The sequence below is a fragment of the Leiobunum rupestre genome, chromosome 4, assembly GCF_980474605.1.
Source record: "Leiobunum rupestre chromosome 4, qqLeiRupe1.1.hap1, whole genome shotgun sequence".
Classification (NCBI taxonomy): Eukaryota; Metazoa; Arthropoda; class Arachnida; order Opiliones; family Sclerosomatidae; genus Leiobunum; species Leiobunum rupestre.
Window position 1 is genome coordinate 10,316,306 of NC_143387.1, and position 24,536 is coordinate 10,340,841.

The 24,536-nt window shown below is 38.4% G+C and overlaps 2 protein-coding genes across 2 annotated transcripts; both read left to right on the forward strand.

Annotated features, from left to right (window-relative positions):
• Positions 1-11,610: 11,610 nt before the first annotated feature.
• Positions 11,611-12,220, forward strand: LOC149946294 (ATP-dependent DNA helicase PIF1-like). The gene is made up of 2 exons (XM_090170714.1): positions 11,611-11,622; positions 11,681-12,220. Exons 1-2 carry the CDS (start codon positions 11,611-11,613, stop codon positions 12,218-12,220), a joined length of 552 nt encoding a protein of 183 aa, XP_090026840.1.
• Positions 12,221-15,457: 3,237 nt separating this feature from the next.
• On the forward strand, positions 15,458-18,503 carry LOC149946295 (acetylcholinesterase-like). Its single transcript, XM_090171751.1, has 2 exons — positions 15,458-17,012; positions 18,224-18,503. Exons 1-2 carry the CDS (start codon positions 15,517-15,519, stop codon positions 18,444-18,446), a joined length of 1,719 nt encoding a protein of 572 aa, XP_090027877.1. The 5' UTR covers positions 15,458-15,516; the 3' UTR covers positions 18,447-18,503.
• The last annotated feature ends 6,033 nt before the right edge of the window (positions 18,504-24,536 follow it).

Consider the following 24,536-nt stretch of genomic DNA (forward strand, 5'->3'; position numbering starts at 1 on the left):
ATCCCCGCAAGAACATGACATATTTCTGCCTTCTTTGGTGTAGGCATCGGATCTGTTTGCACTTTCTACTTAAAGCAAGTAATTGAAAATCATATCATTTATGCGGCGGCTATTGGCCCCTATGGACAGCTTGTTTTTTTCATCAGCTCATATCTTCGTGAAAAAGAGTTATTTTCCAATGAAACCAATTTCTTTGACCATTTTCGACAGCACTCTACACCTTTCCAAGTTAAACGTTTTTTATTGTAACCTTAAAAATGTAATTAACTTCAAAATGTATTATTGACTAGCTGAGGAAGGACCGCGGTCCGAAAGCTTCAAAATTGTAAATAAAATGTTTTTACTTCCATGAAGTATCAGTCTTTTATAAAACTTTTAATTATTAAACGTTTTTTCTAGCACCTACCGGTGAAAAAGTATTTTTTACAAAAACCCGAAATTATTTTCGATTTTTCGGAAATTTAGGATTTAAAGCAATCCCACACTAAAAATAATACCCTGAAAATTTCGCAACTCTATCTCTTGCAGTTTCTTAAACAAAATGCCCAGTCAGAGCAATTCAAAACACTCTGGTTTTAATTTGGGTCAGTTATGATAAACATATGGCCATCCAACTATAGGCTGCGTTCAACAACTATCAACGGAGAAAAACCGTTGAGTTACCGTTGAATTCTTTTAATCAACGCTACGTCACAAAACTCTAAAAGTTGTTGTACGATTTATAGTTCGCTGACTTAACGAACAAAATATCGTCTGCTACACCTCCTTTAACTTTGTCGAATGACGTCACGACACAGATGAGCAACAGAAAAACCATCTCGCCCATCCGATGTTTCCGCTGAGTCTCCGATGATCAACGTGACGTCAAACCCGGAAGTCAAAAAACCCGTTCAGCAAAAAACCGCTGACCGTTGAGCTCAGCGCTGAGCTTTTTTTGAGTTGTTGAATGCAGCCCTGGTTGGAAGTGGGGAAACTTGATATTGGCGCTTAAATAAAATCTCTTCAAGGAAATCACCAACGAGTAATATTTCGGAGAGCCAGAAACCACAAGATACTGTTAGGCTGGCCGTCAGGTCGGGTGGGGTCTCAAGTAACCTGAACCCGACCCGACCCGACCGGCCTGAAGCCGAAGAACAAAAGTCTCAACCCGAACCCGACCCGTCCCGACTTGAAACCCGACAAACATTAAGGATAAAACAGGATTTTTTTTAAACAACCATGTGTTATTAAGCAAGAGTTGAAGAGCCTTTTGTAAATGTGCTTGGCTAATATGCTGTTAGCCGTGAGCATTTTCTGAACTTCCATACCGCAAACTTGTAATGCTAATCCCGTTATATCCTCTATGGCATAGAGGATAATTCCTTTATGGTCTATGGTAAGATCTCGGAGAGAGTCTGGGCGGAACCTACGAGAGAAAAAATTCCCTTAATAGCGCACGTTTCTCAACTTTCGCTGGTTTCGACCCTTAGAACCTCTCGTTTTGCAACCATTGTTTTTTTGTGTGGTAGAACGCTCACCTGTCGTGCAGGAGGGCTCGGGTTCGAATCCCACCCGATATTAAGGCAAATTGAAAAAAAAATTATACTACACCCAATGACAAAAAGAGGGCTCTTTTGGAAAAAGCTTTTCCCTAATTACAGTTTGCCCCGAAAATGCATACGCGTTCGCAGCCCAGACAGACAAGACAGACAGAATCGGTAATTGTAAAACCCCTCCTAGGGGACATAGTCCCCTCGGGGAGCCTGGGAGGTAATAAGAGTCGGTCTGATTTGGGAAGTAGTAGCGGACAAATGTTTGTGGGACTCTTGGAAATTTAGGGTAGCAGATTTTGAAGTAAATAAAACGCGTAAAATAATGAACTTACGGTGTCAGAATGACGTAAAACCGCGGTCCCCAACATCGAGACGGAGCGCGTGCGGGATAGGCATTCTTAAGCCGCTATAACGACGCTTAAACTTTCCGGGGGGAAAACTCAATAAGTTGTATAGCGCAGTAACTAAAAAAAGTCACAAAAATGGGATTTATATCAGCTTCTCCCGCACTATAGTGTTAAAGGAATAGTCAGTGAAGCTGACTATCCTTGCGTCGATTTTGGATCGGCATGCCCGAGTTGTTTTTAGATTTACCAAATATATGTGAATAAATGAAATCGTAAAATGAATGCTAAGTTACTTTTTAATCACCAATAAGTTCTTTAACAAAAAATGAAGCAACTACAAAAATCAATTATGGACCCTAACACAGTTTTAGCTAATAATATACTTTTAGACAAATAATAAATATTACCTTGTACTCAGGGGGACAATAGAGGGGCTATGTGTTAAACCAAGCTGGTGGACGTAGACAAGGCTTAATTGTAACCCTTCAGGTTCATTTTCCCCCGTATACTTATTTTTTTTTATTTTCTGTGTTTTATTTACTTTTGTTATTACGTTTTCCCCGCACTCTTGACCCTCTAAATTTACAGTTTTTGTTAAGTATTCTTGAAGCCCCCTACATCAAATATCTTAGAATTCCGAGCTCTATTTAATGAAACTAATCCCAGTGTTAAATATAAATTTAATTTAATGATAAACTAAAAACTTAAATAACTTTTGAACCATACATACAAATTAATTATTGTTTATAAGCCTTATAGAACTCGATCAAACCCCACGATAAAATATAAAATTAAGATAATTAATTAAACCATTCTCCCAATATAAATTATAAACTAAATCCCTGCCTTCAGCAATACTAAAATTAATCTCACGCTAATTAAAGTGTTTTTCTCTCGGTCACAAGGCCATGGTGCAATACATACAGCGAACTTACCCAGCCCAGATTTTCCCTAAAACTTTCCGAACTAAACCAGTAAAGCTACCTCAGATCACAGCGATCCCATGAAATCATTTCAAGTCCACAGGCTTCATATTAACTACCAGGTAGCGATAACCCAACAAAAGCGCTCGTTTTCCAAGGCCGCCGCCACATGGTCAAGAGGGCGCCCGGACGTTTCCGCTTGGAGACAGAAAATCGGGAACATCGAGACTCTCTGGCATCCCCCCCCCCCGCAACCCCGAGCGACCTTTCGTAAATCGGACAACGTCACCACCGCATGACTAGACACGAGTCTTAAATACACCAATGACCTAAGTAAAATGGGAGGTCACCAGTTGATTTTTGTTTCAACCCCGCCCCCCAATAATCGGAACAAAACCAAGAGACAGAGCCCCAAAAAGACAGAACTCTGCTTTTGGCAGACCTCGACAGAATGGTAGAGAACGGTAGAGAACTGGAGAGAACTCTGCTTTTGGCAGAAATCGACAGAACTCAACTTCTACCAGAAAGGAAGTCCACCTACATTACCCGGAGAAACCATGTCGAAATAAATATTAAATAATGTGCGATGAAGTTAACCCTCAATGCAAACCACATGATTGGAACAACCCTCCATGATTGCCTAGATGACCCACAGCCAGGACATTCCGACCGGAAGAGTATAAGCCGAGCAGTAATGAATCCGGGAAGCGTAATGCCCTCAGCACCCTCGAATCACTTGTTGATCACCCAAAATCTAGACGTACCGAGGGAAGAAAACCAGATGACCGAGACCGATTCCCTAGCCTAGCCGGACATTTCAGACTGAAACCCGAAGTACCTACGCCCCCGTCAGCTTGTGAAGTAAAAGAATATAGGAAGAAACCCGCAATCCGGCCGCCAAACCGTAGACGAGTAAATAAAGAGAATTAAAGAAAAGTGTGAATAAAGAAACGCGTAAACAAGCAATCCCCAAAGACGTCCCGTTCTGTGAAGTGCGTGTGTCGGGCATCTTACGTAAACCGAGGAACGAGAAAACCCGTAAACGGAGAGACGACAACGTAGCGGAGGACACCGAAACCAAGTGATGAGTAGAATTTCCATCATAAACCCCCCCCCCCCTTGTAGAGTACCCAGGGTCGAAATACGAAGAAGCCAGTGAAAGTAGAGAAAAAGTTTTAGAAAGAAAGTTTAACCCCACGCTATTGTTCAAGAAAAAGGTTTAACATTGCTATTGTGTAATTGTCGAATATCTAATTATAGTGTTTATTATTTAGTGTAAGTGTATATTAATTTCTGTCCCCTCCGTCCTTCGAGCCCAAGATGCCTGAGAGTAAGGATATAGGAACCGATCCCATAGAAAATAGTAAGAGATAGTTTCATTAACAAATTTAAGGTCAAAGAGTGTATTTTTAGTGTTTAAATTCCCCTCGTATATTGGAAAAAGCTAAAAGAACCATAGTAGAAATGGCCTAACCATCACTAGAAGTAAACTAAAATTACCCCCTCAGTTCCTCCCCGCAATTTTGTCAATTTGTTTTGTATTTTAGTGTTATTTATAAATGTGAGTGTTAAATAAAGATTTTGTGATTGATTAACGACAAAGGGTTTCCATTCTGAATTCGAATCTCCCCCTCTTTTTTCTTTTTTTCTTTCCCCTGTATGTAACCCCCTCTCTCAGATTTAATTCACTCCACGATAAGGCCACGACTCGCATTTTTCTTTCCCCTGTATGTAACCCCCTCTCTCAGATTTAATTCACTCCACGATAAGGCCACGACTCGCATTTTGTCGCCATCTTCCCCCCGCCTTGGTGAATTAAAATCTATGAGCAAGGGTTAGGAATATTTCCGTCCATCAATTGTATGACGAATTCCTTAAAAACCTTACATAATTTAAGTTAGGGAAAAACATGCTGGTACTGGAAGTCCAAGCAATGGGAGTTTTCAAATTAATTAAGGTTCTGGGAGACCATTAAATACTAGGGAGAAGTTAAGATACAATTAAGTTTTAAGAATTAGGGGCCAATGCTTAACGGCTACTGGTAAGCTATCATACTTAACCAGCTTCTATTCAGGAACACTTTACCAGTTACACTAGGTGAAAACTATTCGTGAGTTCTGAACCGTTCAACCAGTCCCCATGCGCACTATTCGGCAAAAAAAATTCTAGAACTGCCCAAATGCAAACTATTCGCAGACAAGACCCTCTTGTTGAACCGTTCGGAACCGTTCTAACGGTACCTGCTCAGGAGCAAGTACTGGCCGGAACTCAAGGTTTGAAATCTCTAAAATTCGTCTGCACATCGTCAAATCGTACTATCCTAAATTGAATCACAACTATTCGTACAAAAGTTCTGAACTATCCAGAACTTTTTCATGACGTCACAGCTCAGTCCTGGGCGGTTCTCTTAACGGTTCAGAACTCACGAATAGTTTTCAGCTATAGATTTAGAAAAATATAACTACCGCGTGAATAACTGTAAATCACACAGGGGCTACGGGGTTCCACTAGTGGTATCACGGGTAACAGTCGTCTGTTATTGGGTTGTAAAGGGGCAAGACATAAGACATGAAATAATAAGACACTTAAATTCAATAAATAGTAAAATAGAGTTCAGCAAAATGGGTTTAAATATTTACGATCACCGTCAATGTCCTTCTTCCAATTGCTTGGCTTCTACACGCACAATTACTACACCCTCGCACAATTGCCGTACCACAACAATCAGTCAAGTTCATCGAGTCACAAACACACCTGACTACTTCTCCCGATTGGACGTGTAAACTTTTCCCTAAGCTAATTACGCACCATCCGCTCGTTCCGAAGAGTGTCCCTAACTTCACTCAAGTTAAGTTACAAAAATATTCGATTCTTCTAACTGGCTATCATGGGTTTATATAGTAAAATACAGCATCTGCAGTGTTGGGGGTAATTAGATTAGGAGGCCGGTTTGTTTATTTTAAGTTATCAGTTTTAGTTTAGGGTTTTAACTTTAGGTGGCGTTGTAGTTCGTAAAATTGGAATTCGTAAAGTTTCGGCGCCAAGATTTAAATTGAATTTGCTTTCATTAAAGGTTAGTGACAGATTTTCCTGTGCAAATGAAAAAGGAAAACTAAAGCGGAAGAAAGTTACTGATTCGTTATACCACGTTCACACTTACCCCTTAAATCGCTTCGTTTAGATAACTAGTTTTCGAAACCAGCGTGAGAAATCGCTTCGTGTTGGTTCGGGAAGCAACTTGTCCAAGTCCGCTCGCTTAGAATCGCTTTCAAAACGACAAGGCGGGGAAGTCAAATTGCTCGTATTTTCCAAAATAATGGGAATAAAATTCTAAATAAGGTCCAATAGTATTACTGTATTATAGTTAACATGATTATCTAATTGTTTTGGGATACATTTTAGTATTTTCAAAATTCTAGTCATAATTTGAAATGGCGTTAAGCCTTGGCTATAAGAGAACCGGGCTGAATAGATTTCGCGTGTGAACCAAGAATTATCGTCGGCGGTCAAAACTGGCATACAAACCGACCTAAACTGGGTTTTAGGCTCTAGTGTAAATGTGGCTTTAGTGCGCGGTACGGATTCCTACTAACCGCAATGAGGGCGGCTCTTGGAATGTTTCTGGATATAAGGTGGCCCTTCACAAAACAAACGGTTTAACCAGACGACTCCCCTAGAATCGTCTGCTATAATCGGGCACTTCTTCTAATATATAGTTAAGCTTTAAATTCAAACATATAAAAGATGAGGTTTTTCTAGCTGATATTTTAAAATATTTTTGTATAAAAAGTATTTTACCATTTCTTACCCAGGCTTACGATTTTTTTTAACGATTGTTCCGTATTCGTCTATATTATACCGTTAAGATTTAGGCAAAAAACACTCGAACCCAACCCGATAACATTTCGGGTTGAGAATCGTAACCCGAATTTATGGAAAGCTATTCGCTCTACTATTAATTTTTCCCGTCACGCTGTGCGGGTATCCTCGGGCATTTGTGTTGACCCGTTGCCGACGTTATTATAAATGGCCTTGCGCGGGAAATTTCTTCAATTCGTTTTTGATATTTTAGTTCGACCACGGCCAACTTTGATCTCTCGCGCTACAGCGGCCATCTCATTCGTTTACGTTTCTGTGTTAACCTATGAGCAAAAGATGTGTATGACGTGAGCGCCCCTAGCGGATTATTATTTTTAGAATAGTTTTTACATTGAAGCCAATATAAAAAACGAGCGTGGCGCTAAACTCCTACACGTTATAGTACAGTTTATAGGGGGAAAATCCTTGCTCGCGGAATTTCGACGAATGTGTTGGACGCTGTAGCGCGAACAGCGCGTGATCAAAGTTGGCCATGGTTCGACTATAGACGCTTCAATAGGCGCTTAAATAAAACATCTTCCCAGAAATTGCCAAGAAGTAATATTTCTGACAGCCATGACTCATAAGTTATTATTTATATAGTGCTTGTTGAAATATTAGAAAGCTGGAACCTTCTCGAACGTAACATCGGTTTTTTGCTAAGCCTTAACATGCCAAAAAAGTTACCTGGTTAAAAGGAAACACTTGTTGCATACCGTACTGCAAAAGTAATGTTTAGTTTTAAAGGAATCAGTTTTCATCTTTTTCCAAAATATAATTTTATACGAAAATAATTAACTCTGCCTCCACTAGAAGCTTTAAAATTCCCCGGTATTATAAAAATATTACATATAATTTTAATTATTTATACCATAAGAGGATGTTAATAATAATAAAATTATCTTCTTATACTTAGTTTTGGTAACATTATATAATTTACCTTAAAATATATTATCGAAAATTAACATTAGTACGTTCCTTATACACGTGAGCCGACGCGTTTCTTATCTGACGCAAAATTATCATGAGGGCAAAAACGCGTCTCCATTTGGCTTAAATATGACTTTTTGGCTAGCCATTCTAACCGTTTAACCGACCGACCGGAAATAGCTCCTTCCCAGATGAATTTGGAAAGGGGAGTAGAAACCGAGTATCTTTTATTGAAGCGTCCATAAACATCTTCCAGAAAATCGCCAAGAAGTAATATTTCCGAGAGCCAGGACCTGCAAGTTACTATTTTATAGTGCTTGTTAAAATAATGGAAACCTTTCACCTATTATGCAATAAAGGTAGGGTTTTTGGACACAATAAGTATTAGAAAAAACACGACGTACTGTTTGCAGGTGAAAAGTTTGCATTATTTCAACAAGCACTTTTATAAACAGTAGTTTTAGGTCCTGGCTCTCGGAAATATTACTTCTTGGTGATATCATTGAAGGATGTTTTATTTAAGTGCCTATTGTGGCCACTAGGTTCTCCCCGTTGCCTAAGAAAAAGCAAATAAGGCGTCACAAAGTACAAACTTGCATTTTAACAAAATTTGGAATGTAGTTTCATTTTAAATAAGTTTAATCCTCAGAATATAAGATAAAGAAAGGAGAGGACACATTTCAATAATTTAAATGGTTTTAATATACTTCAAATGCCCCTCATGAAAAATTTGTTAAAACTTGTCAAACGTGGTCACAATATATAATGGTTCTTAAAATGGGGACAACTTTATAATTGCGCCCCGGATATATGTATTGAGATAGAGGGCTGAAATTTGACCATTATACTTATAACAAACACGAGATAATATTAATAACAATATAGTCACATCCACCATTTTTAATCCAAGGTGGCTGACGGAAGATAGGTAACTAACGCTAGCTATAGTACCGCCAATATTTCGATACCCTTTGACGTCATTCGGGTTAAATTTAACAAAAACCACTTACGGACTATAATGCAGTTAAATAACGCGAAAAGGTAGAAAAGACCATAATAAAAAGGGGCAAAAAAAAGCTAAACACTAATAGCGTTTTCCATTGGGAACCTCCGAGTGTGATCCGGATTTGTTGAATGACGTCACTGCTCTCTTTAGGAGGCGCTCGGAGGATTCGCCCTGGTAACTCCTAATGAAATACGACACGTTTTCGGAGTACTCTTTTGTTTCCCTCCGACTTTTGAGTTGGTGCAGCTGGGAGCACTCCGGGAGGGAGTACCTTGGTCAATTATGGAAGACGATCCTCCCTCTCGGAGTTGCCCCTTTTTTCCCAATGGAATACGATTTTGATTTTGGAGCACTCCGGGAGCACTCCGGGAGGGAGTACCTTGGTCAATGGAAGACGATCCTCCCTCTCGGAGTTGCCCCTTTTTTCCCAATGGAATACGATTTTGATTTTGGAGCACTCCGGGAGCACTCCGGGAGGGAGTACCTTGGTCAATGGAAGACGATCCTCCCTCTCGGAGTTGCCCCTTTTTCCCAATGGAATACGATTTTGATTTTGGAGCACTCCGGGAGCACTCCGGGAGGGAGTACCTTGGTCAATGGAAGACGATCCTCCCTCTCGGAGTTGCCCCTTTTTTCCCAATGGAATACGATTTTGATTTTGGAGCACTCCGGGAGCACTCCGGGAGGGAGTACCTTGGTCAATGGAAGACGATCCTCCCTCTCGGAGTTGCCCCTTTTTTCCCAATGGAATACGATTTTGATTTTGGAGCACTCCGGGAGCACTCCGGGAGGGAGTACCTTGGTCAATGGAAGACGATCCTCCCTCTCGGAGTTGCCCCTTTTTTCCCAATGGAATACGATTTTGATTTTGGAGCACTCCGGGAGTGCTCGGAGGTTCCCAATGGAAAACGCTATAGCAAATTTATAGTAATGGTACATTGTCAAGATCGCTTTAGAAATAGCCGAAACAAAGCCTGTCACTGTGGTCGCAAGACACAGTTATTCTAGTTTAGCTCCCTTACCATACTAAACAAATATTTGTTTGCAAACATTCCTAAATAATTAAAACATTCGAGAAATAAATAAAATGAAGGAAGAATTAGGATCTGAGGTTCGAAAATAATATTATTTGTCCATGCTCTTACGGGCTGCGATTCAAAAAGCTTATGTTAATAGTTCTTCGAATAGTTCTTCGAGACGGATCCGGGACAGAACGGCTATATTAAAACGGCGCATGCGATAAAATACTAAAAAAATTAAGGCTAATAAACAAACGGCGAACGTATCCAAAAAGGCGAAAGATAAAATAAAAAAGGCTAATATCAAAACGTCAAAAAAAAAACGAAAAAAATTTATTTCATTTAAAAAGTCATATTTTTTTTTATAGAAATGAAATATTGTCAGCAATCCCTTTAAAGAATTTCTCAAGTTTACGGTTTTTAAAATCTTCTACTACTTTTTTTAGATTTTCGTTCGAGCTTAACGTCTGTTTTCTTTTTCTTTGCCCTTCTCCAGCCCCGAAGTCAATTTTAGCCAGATGCACTTCAGTTAATTGTTGCTGTGTCTGAATTCCTTCGACAAATTTATAAAACGACGGGTGACATGCTCCAAGTAGCGAACTGAACCCTCGATGGAAACCTTCTGCACCATTATTGGTGCGACTTGTATCATTTAATACAGCTTCGTGCACGTTCCACAGTTCTATTGGATAACGCGGAGCCGTCCATCTGCCTCTCTTTTTGGTTCCCAACCAAGTGTCTTCGAAATACTTGTTAAATGGTTCCAGAAGTTCCGTGTTATTCTTGAAGAATTCGATCCTACGCAATTCTTCGTAACCTATGTGAACTTCTGAAATTGGAAAAAATGAGAGTGCAGAATAATATTTCATGTGGAATTGAAAAAAGCGTTATCTTTTTGCAATTTTTTAAACGTTTTGGTATTAGCCTTTTTTATTTTATCTTTCGCCTTTTTGGATACGTTCGCCGTTTGTTTATTAGCCTTAATTTTTTTAGTCTTTTATCGCATGCGCCGTTTTTATTTAGCCGTTCTGTCCGGCACCGTATATTTAAGAATAAGGCAAGGTGTTTAAAGGAGCTGTAAATAACGTAACTATGGAATTTTAAATTGGTCGCTACAAATGTTGCTGCACAAGGTTAAAGAACGTTCTTGCAGCGTTTAATGCCTCAGCCAATTTCTAGGGAAATACTTCGAGAAGTATCTTACGACGTGAGTAAAATGCTAAAGTACATCGATCAAAACGAACCATTGCTAAATCCTGAACAACTAGCCATATACCAAGAGATCTTGCGACGTTTCACCTACAACAAAGGTGGCATAATTTTCATTGATGCTTCGGGCGGCACTGGGAAGACATTCGTGATCAATTTGCTGCTGGCTAAAATCAGATGCGAAAAGAAAATAGCGCTTGCTGGGGCTTCTTCTGGGACTGCTGCAACTCTAATGACTGGCGGACGCACTGCTCACTCCACCTTTCAACTGCCGCTCGACTTAATTAACAATGACACTCCAGTTTGCAACTTTAAAAAAATACTGCTAAAGCGCAAGTTTTGAAAGAGTGTCGTGCAATTTTTTGGCATGAAGTCTCAATGATCCACAAGCACGGCTTAGAAGCATTGAATCGATCTTTGAAGGACTTGCGCCAAAGCGCTGAACCAATGGGAGGATTGGTTGTAGTTCTGGCTGGTGACTTTCGCCAAACATTGCCTATTGTTCCACGAGGCACTATGGCAGATGAGATAAATAAAGGCATCGCCACTTTGGAAAATAATCAAAACAATAAAGCTGAAAACCAACATGCGCGTTCAACGAACTGGTGAATTCAATGCACAGAAATTCTTAGATTATTTGCTTAACATCGGGGAAGGAAAGGAAACATTTGACAATGAAACAGCCAAAATCACACTTTCTGAAACATTCTGCAACATTTCTAAAAGCATAGGAGATTTGATTGCTCACGTCTTTCCCGATTTAAAACAGAACAACAAAAATCACCAATGGTTACAAGAGTGAGCTCTATTAGCACCTAATAACACTAAAGTAGATGAGGTAAATTTCTTTATTCAGGAAATGCTTCCAGCTACTGCACGATCTTTTTACTCCATCGATAAAGTTGTTAACGAGGATGAGACTATAACCTTTCCGGTAGAATTTTTAAATTCGCTGAATCAGAGTGGTGTTCCCCCGCATAACCTGACATTAAAAGTTGACAGTCTAGTAATGCTATTGAGAAATTTGGATCCACCTAAGCTATGCAACGGAACCCGTATGGTTGTCAAGGCAATGAAAACATATGTCATTGAGACCACAATTTTGACCGGCCCTTTTAAAGGTGAACATGTTTTCATTCCGTTGTTTCCGAGCGATTTGACATTCTCTTTCAAGCGACTGCAGTTTCCTCTTCGTTTAGCATATGCTATGACAATACACAAATCTCAGGGACAATCGCTGAACGTAACAGGAGTTGATTTTCGAGAAGAATGCTTCTCCCACGGGCAACTGTATGTTGCTCTCTCGCGGGCCGAGGATCCCCAAACCCTGTTTGTCCTTGCCGATGACAAGAAGCAAACTAAAAATATTGTCTACTCACAGGTACTAAGGGATTAAAGTGATCATCTGTTCGCTACACAAATCAACTTATTAATCTAAAAACTATTTTCAACAATCGCAACACTTAAATCATTGTACATTATCTTTACAATTAAATTACATAGCTTAACGAAATCGTTTCATGTTCATTACTCAATTAAGTTCAAGTTATAAAATACATTTTACATAAAATATTTTAAAGAACTACCGGGTGAAGCCGGGTACCAAGGCTAGTACTGCAATAATATGAAGCGCGCGCTCTGAAAAATGACGATTTTACAAATGCATTTATTCGACTTAACAGAACAATAGGGAGAAGTATGCATCTATTCGACTTTGGCAAGGCATTACTTTTCTCGGAATTTGGCGCCAAAACGGTTTAACGGGAAATCGTGGATGAATACATTGTTTAAAAAAGCAATTTTTCTTAAAACGAGCAAATTAAACATATTGTCCTGTAATCGCTCTACTAAAATAGAATTCGGAGTCTTTAGTCTCGACGTTTATCGCCATGTATAAAGAAAACATAAAAGGGACTTTTGTTTTGGTTTAGATTTCTATGCGTGAAAAGACCTTTGCGTTCAAATATGACGACTTGTATAGCTCAAACCTACAGAAGCGTACTTCCCCCTATTTTCTTCTGGTATTATATTATAGAAAGAGCTATAGGGGCTGGAGAAAAGTTTATTTTTATCGAAAACTAAAAATAATACCTTGAGATTTTAGCATTTTATACTAAATCACATATGGGGAATTCGAAAAAAATATTTAATATTTTTTAAAAATTGAGTAACTGGTTAAGGTCAAAGGTCAGATGTTTTAACTGTATTTTAATATTGGAACTGTTCAGAATATAATTTTTAATTTTCTTTTACAAAACGTACCTAAAATTACTTTAAAATAAACTTGATCCCGTTAAAATCGGACTATTATTTGACAAAATATAAATATTTATGCTTATGGGTCAACGTCATTTTTTACCATTTTTGCCAAAATTTGGTATTGAATATATCTAAATCAGCTAATCGTACAATAATAAAAACTTGGAAATCGACTTTTCCGCACTAAATTACCCTAAATACGAAATTTCAATGAAATCTAAGATGGGTGAGGGTGGACACCTCTGGTTGATTTGTCAAAATATCTCTCGGTGTTGAGCGCCCCTAGCGGGAAAATTATTTTTAGAATAGTTTTTGCATTGAAGCCAATATAAAAACGAGTGTGGCGCTGAACGCCGATAGTTTAATTATAGCGTGGTTTATAGCGGGAAAATCCTTGCTCATGGAATTTCGGCAAATGGGTTTGCCGCTATTGCGCTAGAGTCGAAGTTGGCCTTGGCCGTGGCTTACTAATAAAAGTTTTTTACATATGTGTAAATATCATTTTGGAAAGTAAATTTTTACTTAGACCACAATTATTTAAAAAAAGCTTGTCATTTCATTCAATAATTTAAATCTTTTTACAAAGGGTTTGGGCAGCTTTGGGTATTGGTTGAAGTTTAAATAATACATTTCTCTATGCATGTTCAATGCAACCCTGAATGTGTTTCTACGCGAACGCTAAGAAGAGCTCTATAAGTCTAGATTTTAGTAACTTAATTGTTATCATAAGCCTACCTCTAAGTTTGAAACGCGCATAGCGCCCTTTGTACCACCACTGGACGGGCGAAAATGAAGAAATTGGCACCTGGTAGAGATAAATTGAAGCTTCTTCCTGCCCCCTTTCTCTCTCTACGCACCTCTTTCTTACCAAAGCAGCTGGCATCATGCATTGCGGGACGCGTTACGTTTCGCTTTTCCGCCACCGGGTGGATTTAGAGCTGTACTTTCGCCAGTCGTTTGCTTGAACCAACACTGCCTTTCGATTCAAACTTAGGGTTGATAGGCTTATGTTGTTATTAATACATTTTTAAATTAAATTAATGAAAATAATTATTTCTTATATTAATGGTCATAATTAATTTATTTTGAAGTATTGGAGGCTGTGATGATGGTATCTGCTTCAGCTGACTTCGCCCTTGTTGGAAAGTTAGGGGCTGTTCACAAATTACGTAACGCAGAAAAACCACTTTTTTTACTCCCCCCTCCCAATCGTAACAAAGAGTAACAAATGGAAAGACCCCTCTTCTTAAATTACGTCACAAATATCGAACCCCCCCCTTAAATTATTATATTACGTAACAACTAATATGCTGGTAATAAAGTACAATAAGATCAGGTACTAAATATTATTGTTTGTAATTTACATTTGAAATTACAACTGTATTTTTATGCAACACTTTATACCCATGGGTATGAAATTCTTTTAAACTTGTGTAAACCAATGAAGATGCTTAGGTTTTTAATAATTACGACTGTTTCTGAAAGTGATGAAAATTTTATTCTACGATAGTAAAAATAAGATGTGTTACGTAACATTTTAGTGAACCCTCCCTCCCCCCCCCCACGTAACAATTCGTAACGCTTGCAACCCCCCCCCCCTACCACGTTACGTAATTTGTGAACAGCCCCTTAGCTTTGTAAAGTTAAGACTGCCTTCATTGCGGGCGAATTGTTTTCAATAACATAAGGCTTCAGTAGTTATTCGAATCAGAAACCACCAGGATTCTGTCGTATTTTACGTGCATTGTAAAACAAAGTCAATAGTTTGTTATGAAGTCTTTAACAATATTTTAAATATTACATTATCAAATACTCATAAGCCCAGTATGGTATTTAATTTCAAGACGTTGCATTGTTGAATTTCAATAAATTGAAAGAACAATGTTTGATATTACGAAAGAACGACTAACAATTTTATATATTATTTATAATAACACTAAATCGTTTCCTAGAATTAAAAATTTAATTCATCTTCAGGGTTGCCAATGTACTTAGAAAACCTGGAATTCCTGGTAAAGTCAGAAAATTTCAATATGGATCTAAAAATCAGGGAAAAGTCAGGGACTTTTAAAAATAAGTGTAAAAATCAGGGAAATGTCAGGGAATTTAATTTAAGTAGCAAATAGGAAACCTTTAGTATAATATTGGCTTATATATGCAATGAAAATTGTGTCTCAAAATCGGTCACTTACGGTGCCTTGGGTATTGCCAAGCTGATTATAATTATTATGTTTATTATTAATTAGAGTGCGCCAGTGTATTCGTAATCTAACAGATAAAACACCTCGAGTCGTGAGAAGATTGTGAAATTTTATCTTGAAATGCAGCTGCATTATTGCGTTTTATAGATATTTTTCTTCGTGAATTGTTTTAAGTCGGTGGAACACTTACTGGAAATTGTTATTCAGTGATAAGGTCTAATTGATTTAGAAAATGTATCGTTCCGCAATGAAATTATATACCTCAGTAATCGTGGTATATTTTATTACTTGTTTGAAAATACCAGTATTAAATGGTGACAATATTGCCCTAAATGAGCTGGTGGACGAAGAACTTTCGGTTATAACGACCGGTGGCGAGATTGTTGGTAAACGTGTTAAAGTGGCGGTCAATAACGTCAATATCAACGACAATTTATACTTAACAAGATTCTACGGGATTCCATTCGCGGAGCCACCAATTGGCCAGTTGAGATTCAAGGCGCCCGTGAAAGCCCGTCCTTGGGTGGGAAAAAGAAAGGCATTGGATTGGGCGAAGAGTTGCGTACAACATATCCCCGACGTTTTCAAGGACGTGTTTCAGTTACCCGACACTTCCGAGGACTGTCTTTACTTGAACGTTTGGGTTCCGGATCCTGTCCCTAAAAATGCCGCTGTCTTGGTCTTCATTTACGGAGGAGGTTTCGCCGTTGGATCCACCGTGATCTATGATTTTACCACTTTCGCCGCGACCCAAAACGTAATAGTCGTCTCCATGAACTACCGCGTCAGTTCGCTGGGTTTCTTATATTTTGGAACTGACGATTGTCCGGGTAATATGGGTTTAATGGATCAAGATTTGGCTTTGAAATGGGTCCAGGATAATATCGATCGATTTGGCGGGGATCCGAATCGGGTGACCATATTTGGACAGAGCGCCGGGTCGGTGTCAACGGGTCATAATTTTTTAAACCCCAATTCCGAGAAACTGTTCCAAAGGGCAATTTTGCAAAGCGGATCGCCCATTGGTTCGTGGGGAAGAGATAGCCTCAGCCAAGGCGTTCAGAAATCCTTGCAACTTGCTGAATCGGTTGGATGTGCCAATTTATCCGAAACATCCGCGATGATAGAATGTTTGAGAAAAGTCGATTCTTCCACTCTGGTGAAGGAATCGGCCAAATTCGGTGATATTATTACTATGAACCATTTTCCTGTGGTAGACAACAAGTACGTGTTCGAAGTTGATAAAGCCACGGCTGGTTTACGGAATAAGCAGGTGATGTTAGGCGTTACATCAAACGATGGTGGTGCCTGGGCCAGGCTTTTGCTCGAATCCGGTCAAGCCCACCCGGAAACTGTGTTCGAAAAATTTGCGGATATGTATTTAGGATCGGTCAGTTCCCAGGCTCTAAGGTCAATTAGGTATTATTACAAAGACCACTGTGACCAGGTAACGAGGTTCAAGGAAGAATTAGCCACGATGCGTTTCGCGACCGATTTCCTGTTCACTTGCGACACCACGAAGCTAGCTGATACTCTGGCCAGCGCCGGCGTTAAAACGTTCTTGTACCAGTTTACTCACAAACCACTGAGAGATCGTTCGCCCGTTTGGATTGAGGCGGATCACAGCGCGGAAATGATCTTTCTGATGGGCGCACCCGATCTGGAAGGTCCCGAACTGGAGCTTTCTCAACGAATCATGACATACTGGGCAAGTTTTGCCAAACACGGGTAAGCTGGATACTGTTCATCGACATAAACATTTAATCTAGCAAATAGTAATTTATGGGAAAATATTACAATTGATTATCTAACTTGAAAAAGTGTTTTTGTTCTCAATTTGAGATTTTAAAATCGAGACAACTGGGCAGAACTATCGTTTTTCCTTTTTTTCTTAACCAAGAGGTTAATGGCACTTCATTGCTTTAGCCATGACTGCCATATTGGTATACAATGTTTTATAAATAGGAAAAAGCTTGAGTCATCATTTATGACGACGTAGTGTCAATTTCCAATTGGAATATCTCTGCCTTAATACAATTGGGCCGATATGGGTGAGGAAAACCTCACCCAGTGTATTTTATTCACGTCTGAAGACGTTAGTTTTAGGGAACCAATGAGAGGTCGAGCCGCTTTGATTGTATTGTAAGGGGAGAAGCGTACTGGTATACCGTGAGGTGTGTTGACATAATTGCCCAAAATAGCCATTTTCCCTAAGAATAAAGAAATAGTTTCTTCAAGCCCATTTCCCGGGACCAGTCGCGCGAGTTAAAGGTCTGATCGTTTTAATTTTAAGAGATAGACTCCATAATCACGTGTTTTTGGAAAGCCTGAGTCCTGACAATTGGGATTAAATACCCGAAAACCAACCAGAATGTTTCAAACGATTCTATGGACCTTAAATTGTCCGCGGTTTGTCGCGTATCATCCTTTCATTGTAGCCACCAGACTATAAAGTGCTGGTTATAGAAACCGATTATTTTAATTTAACTATTTTTTCATCACATTATCAATTTAATCTTGATATACTCAATAACTATTTTATCCGTTTAGTTATCGGGCTTGAGCATAAGACTGCAGTCATGTACGTTTTCCAAAACTCGCTGAATCCAAAATTTTAAAGACCATTTACACTAATTTTCCTCTTTATGCAGACTGTCATTGAATTTGAAAGTCCAATTTTATAGTTTCACTTGAAAGATTTTTAGCTCTTATAAACTTCGCTTAATTTGGAATAAAAATCATCACTGTCTTTTAAAACGTCAACTTACATTTCTAGAGACTTTTTGAAATGGGGTGTTGGGGACAATTTATTTCCTTTAATTTGTAAAATTAAGAGGAAATAGTGTACATTTACTCCTAAAATGTGGAATTCATACCTCGAAGTTCGAGGAATGAATTCCTGCAAATGCGCTTTAAGGAATAATTTCTTATCTCTCCAGGGACCCGAATGTAGAATCGCAAACTGAAAATGGAAACTTTCATATTGATCGAGTCATCACTGCGCAAAAGAATCTCGATCCTTGGTCCAGGTACAGCCTTCCCGAAAAGACCCGAATTGATATTGAACTGTACAACTCGCGTAAAAGAAACAACGACCTCCGGAAAGACCAATGCGACTACTGGCGATATGATTTTCCATTGATTCAGAAAAATCCTTATTAATTCATTGTAAGTAATAAATTAAGTGTGTTTAAGAGAAACAGCTGCCTCCTCTAGGAATTGAAAGGATGATTTATTGATTCATTACACAGACTTGATTTACATTAAAATAATAAAACACACACACACCCATACACAGAGAAAAAATGCTGTTAAAAAAACAGTAACATACTGGCAGTACGATATTGTTGAAAAAACAGTAATAGCGCGCTGTTAATTGCACAAGAGTACTGCCGTTTGTTTTTACAGTTTAGCCACTGTTTTAACAACTACTTCTTACAGCTTTTTCGGCTGTTCATTAACCAATGATTACTTTTTTCTGACTACTCCTTACTATTTTCCCCACTCTTAATTACTGTATTTCGGACTGCTCCTTACTGCCTTTCCGACTACTCTTTAGCCAACTATTACGTACTATTTTTCCGACTATAAATTACTGTATATCCGACTACTCTTTACTGTTTTGCCAACTATTAAGTACTATTTTCCCCACTATTAATTACTGCCTTTCCGACTACTCTTTACTGTTTTGCCAACTATTAATTACTGTATTTCCGACTACTTTTTACTGCCTTTCCGATTACTCTTTACTGTTTTGCCAACTATAAGTACTATTTTCCCCACTATTAATTACTGCCTTTCCGACTACTCTTTACTGTTTTGCCAACTATTAATTACTGTATTTCCGACTACTTTTTACTGCCTTTCCGATTACTCTTTACTGTTTTGCCAACTATAAGTACTATTTTCCCCACTATTAATTACTGCCTTTCCGACTACTCTTTACTGTTTTGCCAACTATTAATTACTGTATTTCCGACTACTTTTTACTGCCTTTCCGATTACTCTTTACTGTTTTGCCAACTATAAGTACTATTTTCCCCACTATTAATTACTGCCTTTCCGACTACTCTTTACTGTTTTGCCAACTATTAATTACTGTATTTCCGACTACTTTTTACTGCCTTTCCGATTACTCTTTACTGTTTTGCCAACTATAAGTACTATTTTCCCCACTATTAATTACTGCCTTTCCGACTACTCTTTACTGTTTTGCCAACTATTAATTACTGTATTTCCGACTACTTTTTACTGCCTTTCCGATTACTCTTTACTGTTTTGCCAACTATAAGTACTATTTTCCCCACTATTAATTACTGCCTTTCCGACTACTCTTTACTGTTTTGCCAACTATTAATTACTGTATTTCCGACTACTTTTTACTGCCTTTCCGATTACTCTTTACTGTTTTGCCAACTATAAGTACTATTTTCCCCACTATTAATTACTGCCTTTCTGACTACTCTTTACTGTTTTGCCAATATTAATTACTGTATTTCCGACTACTCTTTACTGTTTTGCCACCTATAAGTACAATTTTCCCTACTATTAATTACTGCCTTTCCGACTATTCGATCTTTACTGTTTTGCCAACTTTTAAATACTGTATTTCCGACTACTCCTTGCTGTTTTTCCGACTACTCCTTACTGGTTTCCCAACTATTAATGTATTTCTGTCTATTCCTTACTTTATCTCCTACTAATTTATCTTTAACATGGTTTAATTTTTAATATTAAGTATAAAAACGCGCTGTAAGCCAAAAGATGTGCATTTAAAACCAAATATACATTCACATAGTAAATAGTTTATTGAAACTAATTGACAAAGATAAGTTCATTAAATTTTAACTGTAGACCTTGGTAATTCAAACGTCTTCATCTTGCACGTCATTATTGAAAATACACATGGAAATAAAAAGAAACAAATTAGAATGTAAATTCTTACCATTCATGTACAATTTTATTAACTAAAGTTCACACTTTTTAATGGATTGGTTGAACTATGAAGCCTCTCTTTGATTCTTTAGGGTTAATTTTTGCACCAAACCTAATACAAAATTACATCAGTGACAAGAAATGAATGCGAAGAGAAATACAGTGGCGGATACAGAAAAAAACAGGCGCTAGAAGATATCTTGAGCTGTGGGTGTAATAACAAGTAACACGCGTCAAGGGGGGGGGGGCATATGTATCCGCCACTGAAAGAAAATACCTTTGAAAGAATTCCACTTCCGGTTCCACGAGTCCGGTATGCACCGAATGGACCAAAATAAAAAGCAGGTTCACTCGATTCGGTACGCGGGAAAAAAATGGTATCGTGCAGTTCACATTATCAAATTGGTAATTAAGCCTTTGACTATTTCGTTTTTATTTTTTTCTGGACAAGCCATTGTACCTAAGCCCGCATATTTAGTAAAATCCGAGTTACGATGACGCCCCCCTTCTTAAATACGCCCTTGATTTATAAACACTAACAACTAGAATATTCTTATTAAAATAGGCTCATTGTAAATGAAAAATGTATTGAAATATATTTGCCTAAAACAGTGGACACAGAATGAAAAGGTAAAGTGATTTAGTCTTGAATTCCGTGCAATGTGGCTTGGTTCTCTTGGAGTACCAAAATAAATAGGTGAAAGGTCGCGCCAAGAAAGGTTTCGGAAGAGTGACTAATACCTTCACGTGTTTCCGTAAAAAATTAGGAAATTATCGTTTTGGTCGGGGTTTCCAGGTTCTGAAACTGAATTTATCATAAAAAATATCGATATTCCTTAAACATTGAATGAAAGGGTGTATTTATTTAATATAAGCATAGTGAATATTCCGTATCGATTTTGGGGCTTCGATCAATTTATCTCACGGTCCTCCACCCAGTGGCGTAGCCAGTGCGGGCACAGGGGGCACGTGCCCCTCCCCCGAAGCGTATGGCTGTATTTACACATTTTTCTTATTTTTTGTTTATTTTGTTTCATTGAGTACCCCTCCCGAACCCAAAGTGGGAATATGGGATATCCGGTTTCCCGATAAATACAAAAATCATCGTACGATAATAATAAATAAATAAATAAATAAATAAATATATTTTATCTCTCCCCTACTAGCCGATACAGAGTAACGGGGACTTCTATGAGCGTTGCCTAAAATTTTCGAATTACTTTAAATTAATGATTAAGCACTTAACAAAAAGCATATTAAATCGAAACTTATATTTGGCAAAGGTTTTCGACGTCAGGAATCCAGTGGTGGTTTTAGATTTCGCCTAGGGCAACTAGTTTTGGTAAATTGGAACCAAGCACGTATATAAGGGGGGAGTTTAGGGGGTTTAAACCCCCCCTTAGGGAGCGCAACATTAAATGTATTAAAAAACTTCGTTTGATACACGTGCGGAAATGTCATTGTCACTCGTCCCGAGTCTAGCCAGTACTTTAAATATGCGTTATTGCTAACGAAAAATTTCGCGCTCACTGCGCTCGCGATTTCATCTGGTTGTGTTATAACCCGTCCCCCCCTTAGACTTTCTATATCTACGTGCTTGATTGGAACAATAGCCCCGCCACCCCCTTTGTTCCCCTTTCTAGACCCCCTAAAGTACTTTTTAAGGAGATTCCAATGGTGCGAAAATTATTCCCCGCAAAGCATTATTTAAAAAGTTAATTAAAAATTGCCCAAAGACTATACCTTGGCGGCTGAAGGCACTCGTGTTGGATGAGGTAGGACTGATGACGTGGACGATTCTTTAAATTCCTAGATTTATACTTTTTGGATAACGTAGGACTGATGACGAAAAAGAAAAAGGCTGAAATGCAAAACAGTACTAACTTTTAAGGGTTGGGAATGTTTCCCGTATTTCAACGCTTTTTAGGCTTTTTTAACCATACTATGTCATATTATACGTCTTCTGTGTGATGTTGACTTATACAACGTCGAATGTAGTCTAAGTATTGGCGCCTGACGGCGCCGCGCACTCACTTCGCTCAAGCGCTGGGGGCGCACGGCGCCTCCCCAACCCCATACTAAAAAAAGCTATGGGCCATCTATAACGCAACCTAGAGGACAGCACCAAGCCTGACGCATCAAGCAGTGGGGCCGCCAGCAATAGGCACGAGTAGGCACGTGCCTACGTGGAAAATTAGACGGGGGCCCCAAATTTATAAAAAAAAGGGGGCCCTATTTTTTCAATTTGGTAAATTTTCCGTAGCCGAATTAAAAGAGAAATTGCTGAACAATTTAAAACTTGTGACTATCAACTAATGTACATATTTTATGGGTTTATATTTACTCCATTTAAAAAGGATAATACCCATTGTATAATACAAGGGGGTAAGCAAAAACGCAACGGGTGCCTTACGCAGCCGTCAATTCTCCTCCCGCTGAGGGGGAGTTACGCGCGTGGCTAGACGAAACACGAAATCGCACAGGTGCGACAGAGAAAAATAAACAAACAACAAGCTATCTTGTGACTAGATTTAAGGCTTGTATATAGTTCTCTTCGCTTTATTTTGACGAATATTTTGAAATGACCGTCCGTGGCAGAGATGTCGACATGTAGCGTATTTTTTTCAAAGAAAAAAAAGGGTGGAAAACTTTTTCTTAAACTTTTGTTAAGAATCTACTACCCCCTGGATGTAGGCTGCCGTAAGCACGCACCCACGCTGGGCTTGGGGACTGGGTGTGCCGGATGGAAGGATATTCTTGTTACCAAAAGGATTCTTGGTCGCTGGGGGGGGGGGGGGCTTACGGTTATAAAGGACAAATTGATCTCTTGGCATTTTGTTTTGTGATGGTTGTATATAGTCAGTATATTGGTTGTATCATATGTAACTCATAAGTATGCCATAAAAGCATTTACGTTAATGAAACCTTGTTCACGGGATATGATGTAAATTACGTCACTTACAACTCCGTCGCGAAATATGCATCATCAACTTTACTGATGGGAAACGGAAGTTAGTGAGAATTCCTCGCGCGTTTCTGGCTTTGCCAATGTCAAGTTTAGCTCGTGCCTCGCGATCACATGATTTCATTTCCATCGTAACCTTTTCAATAGCGCAAGGATTATAAGCATTTTTTCATTTTTGGGTCCGCTCAATGTATGTTCCGCGTGAAACAAGGTCTCATTGAATTTGTTTCAATGGAAATATTATACAGAGGCATACTTATGAGTAATTATGTTACATATGGTTGTATATATCATCCTTTTTAAATTTTTTTAAATTTTTAAATTTTTTAATTTAATTTCATTGTTTTAATTTTTGGCGCATTTTATATTTGTATTTAAAGACCTAGCGTATTTCGTTTTATGTTTTTTTACCCGCGAATCCAGTAAATGGTTTTCTCCCTGTTATAAAAGGGATTTGTATTTTAAAGGGAAAATAATTATTCATTCATTCGAAGCAGAAAAAAAAACTATTTCAGAGGCGTGATATAATTTTTTTCCTGCTTCGTGGGTGCGTGCTTACAGCAGCCTACTTCCAGGGGGTAGTAGGTCAAACTTTGAAGCCCTCTAGCGCTCTTTAAACTCGTCGCAGAGAAACGCGACAAAAACCTGCATACCTCTAAGCTCATCCCCTACAACCACTAGAAATTTCTGTACTTACTATTGAATCACCCTCTGAATCACCCTGTATATAAGTTGACAAAGTAACTTTGTTAGTTATAGTAGTAGTATAGTTTCAGATGGTTATTCATACCAACGAAAACTTATGTTTTAAATTTGAAAATAACTAGCTAATGTTTAATGTTTATAATAGTTATTTTTATCTCCTGATAAGTAAGCGTTATTTACATTTTTGAAAGCATTTCATTTTTTATGGGAATTGGCTGTATCTCTCGGTGATTTCCAAAGACTAAGAGGAATTCGCCGAGAGTTATTAGTCTTTAGTCACATAATAATTTATGTTGTCAATGGCGAAACAGACCATTATTAAAAAAATGAATTAGGTAAATAGGTAGTGTCATACTTATGTTTATTATGTTACTTATGGTTTAAGTAAATATATTTAAAATTGGTGGGCAAGAGGGGGCCCCAAATTGTAGTGCCTACGTGGGAAAAAATCCTGGCGGCGCCACTGGCATCAAGGAACGTCAACCCGATATTAATCCAACTAACCTAACCTATTTTCCCCGCCAAAACCCCTAAAATGCGTTGAAATACGGCGAAAATACCTAAAATAAAAAAGTAAGTTAGTAGTGCTTTGCATGTCCACATTTTTCTTTTTCGTCATCAGTCCCACGTACCTATTCTTTGTTAAA

Bases quoted from the DNA above. Each gene is read 5' to 3' on its own strand.
- LOC149946295 (XM_090171751.1), top strand. From the start codon at position 15,517: ATGTATCGTTCCGCAATGAAATTATATACCTCAGTAATCGTGGTATAT. The intron at 17,013-18,223 runs GTAAGCTGGATA...TTATCTCTCCAG, and splicing joins GCAAGTTTTGCCAAACACGG to GGACCCGAATGTAGAATCGC.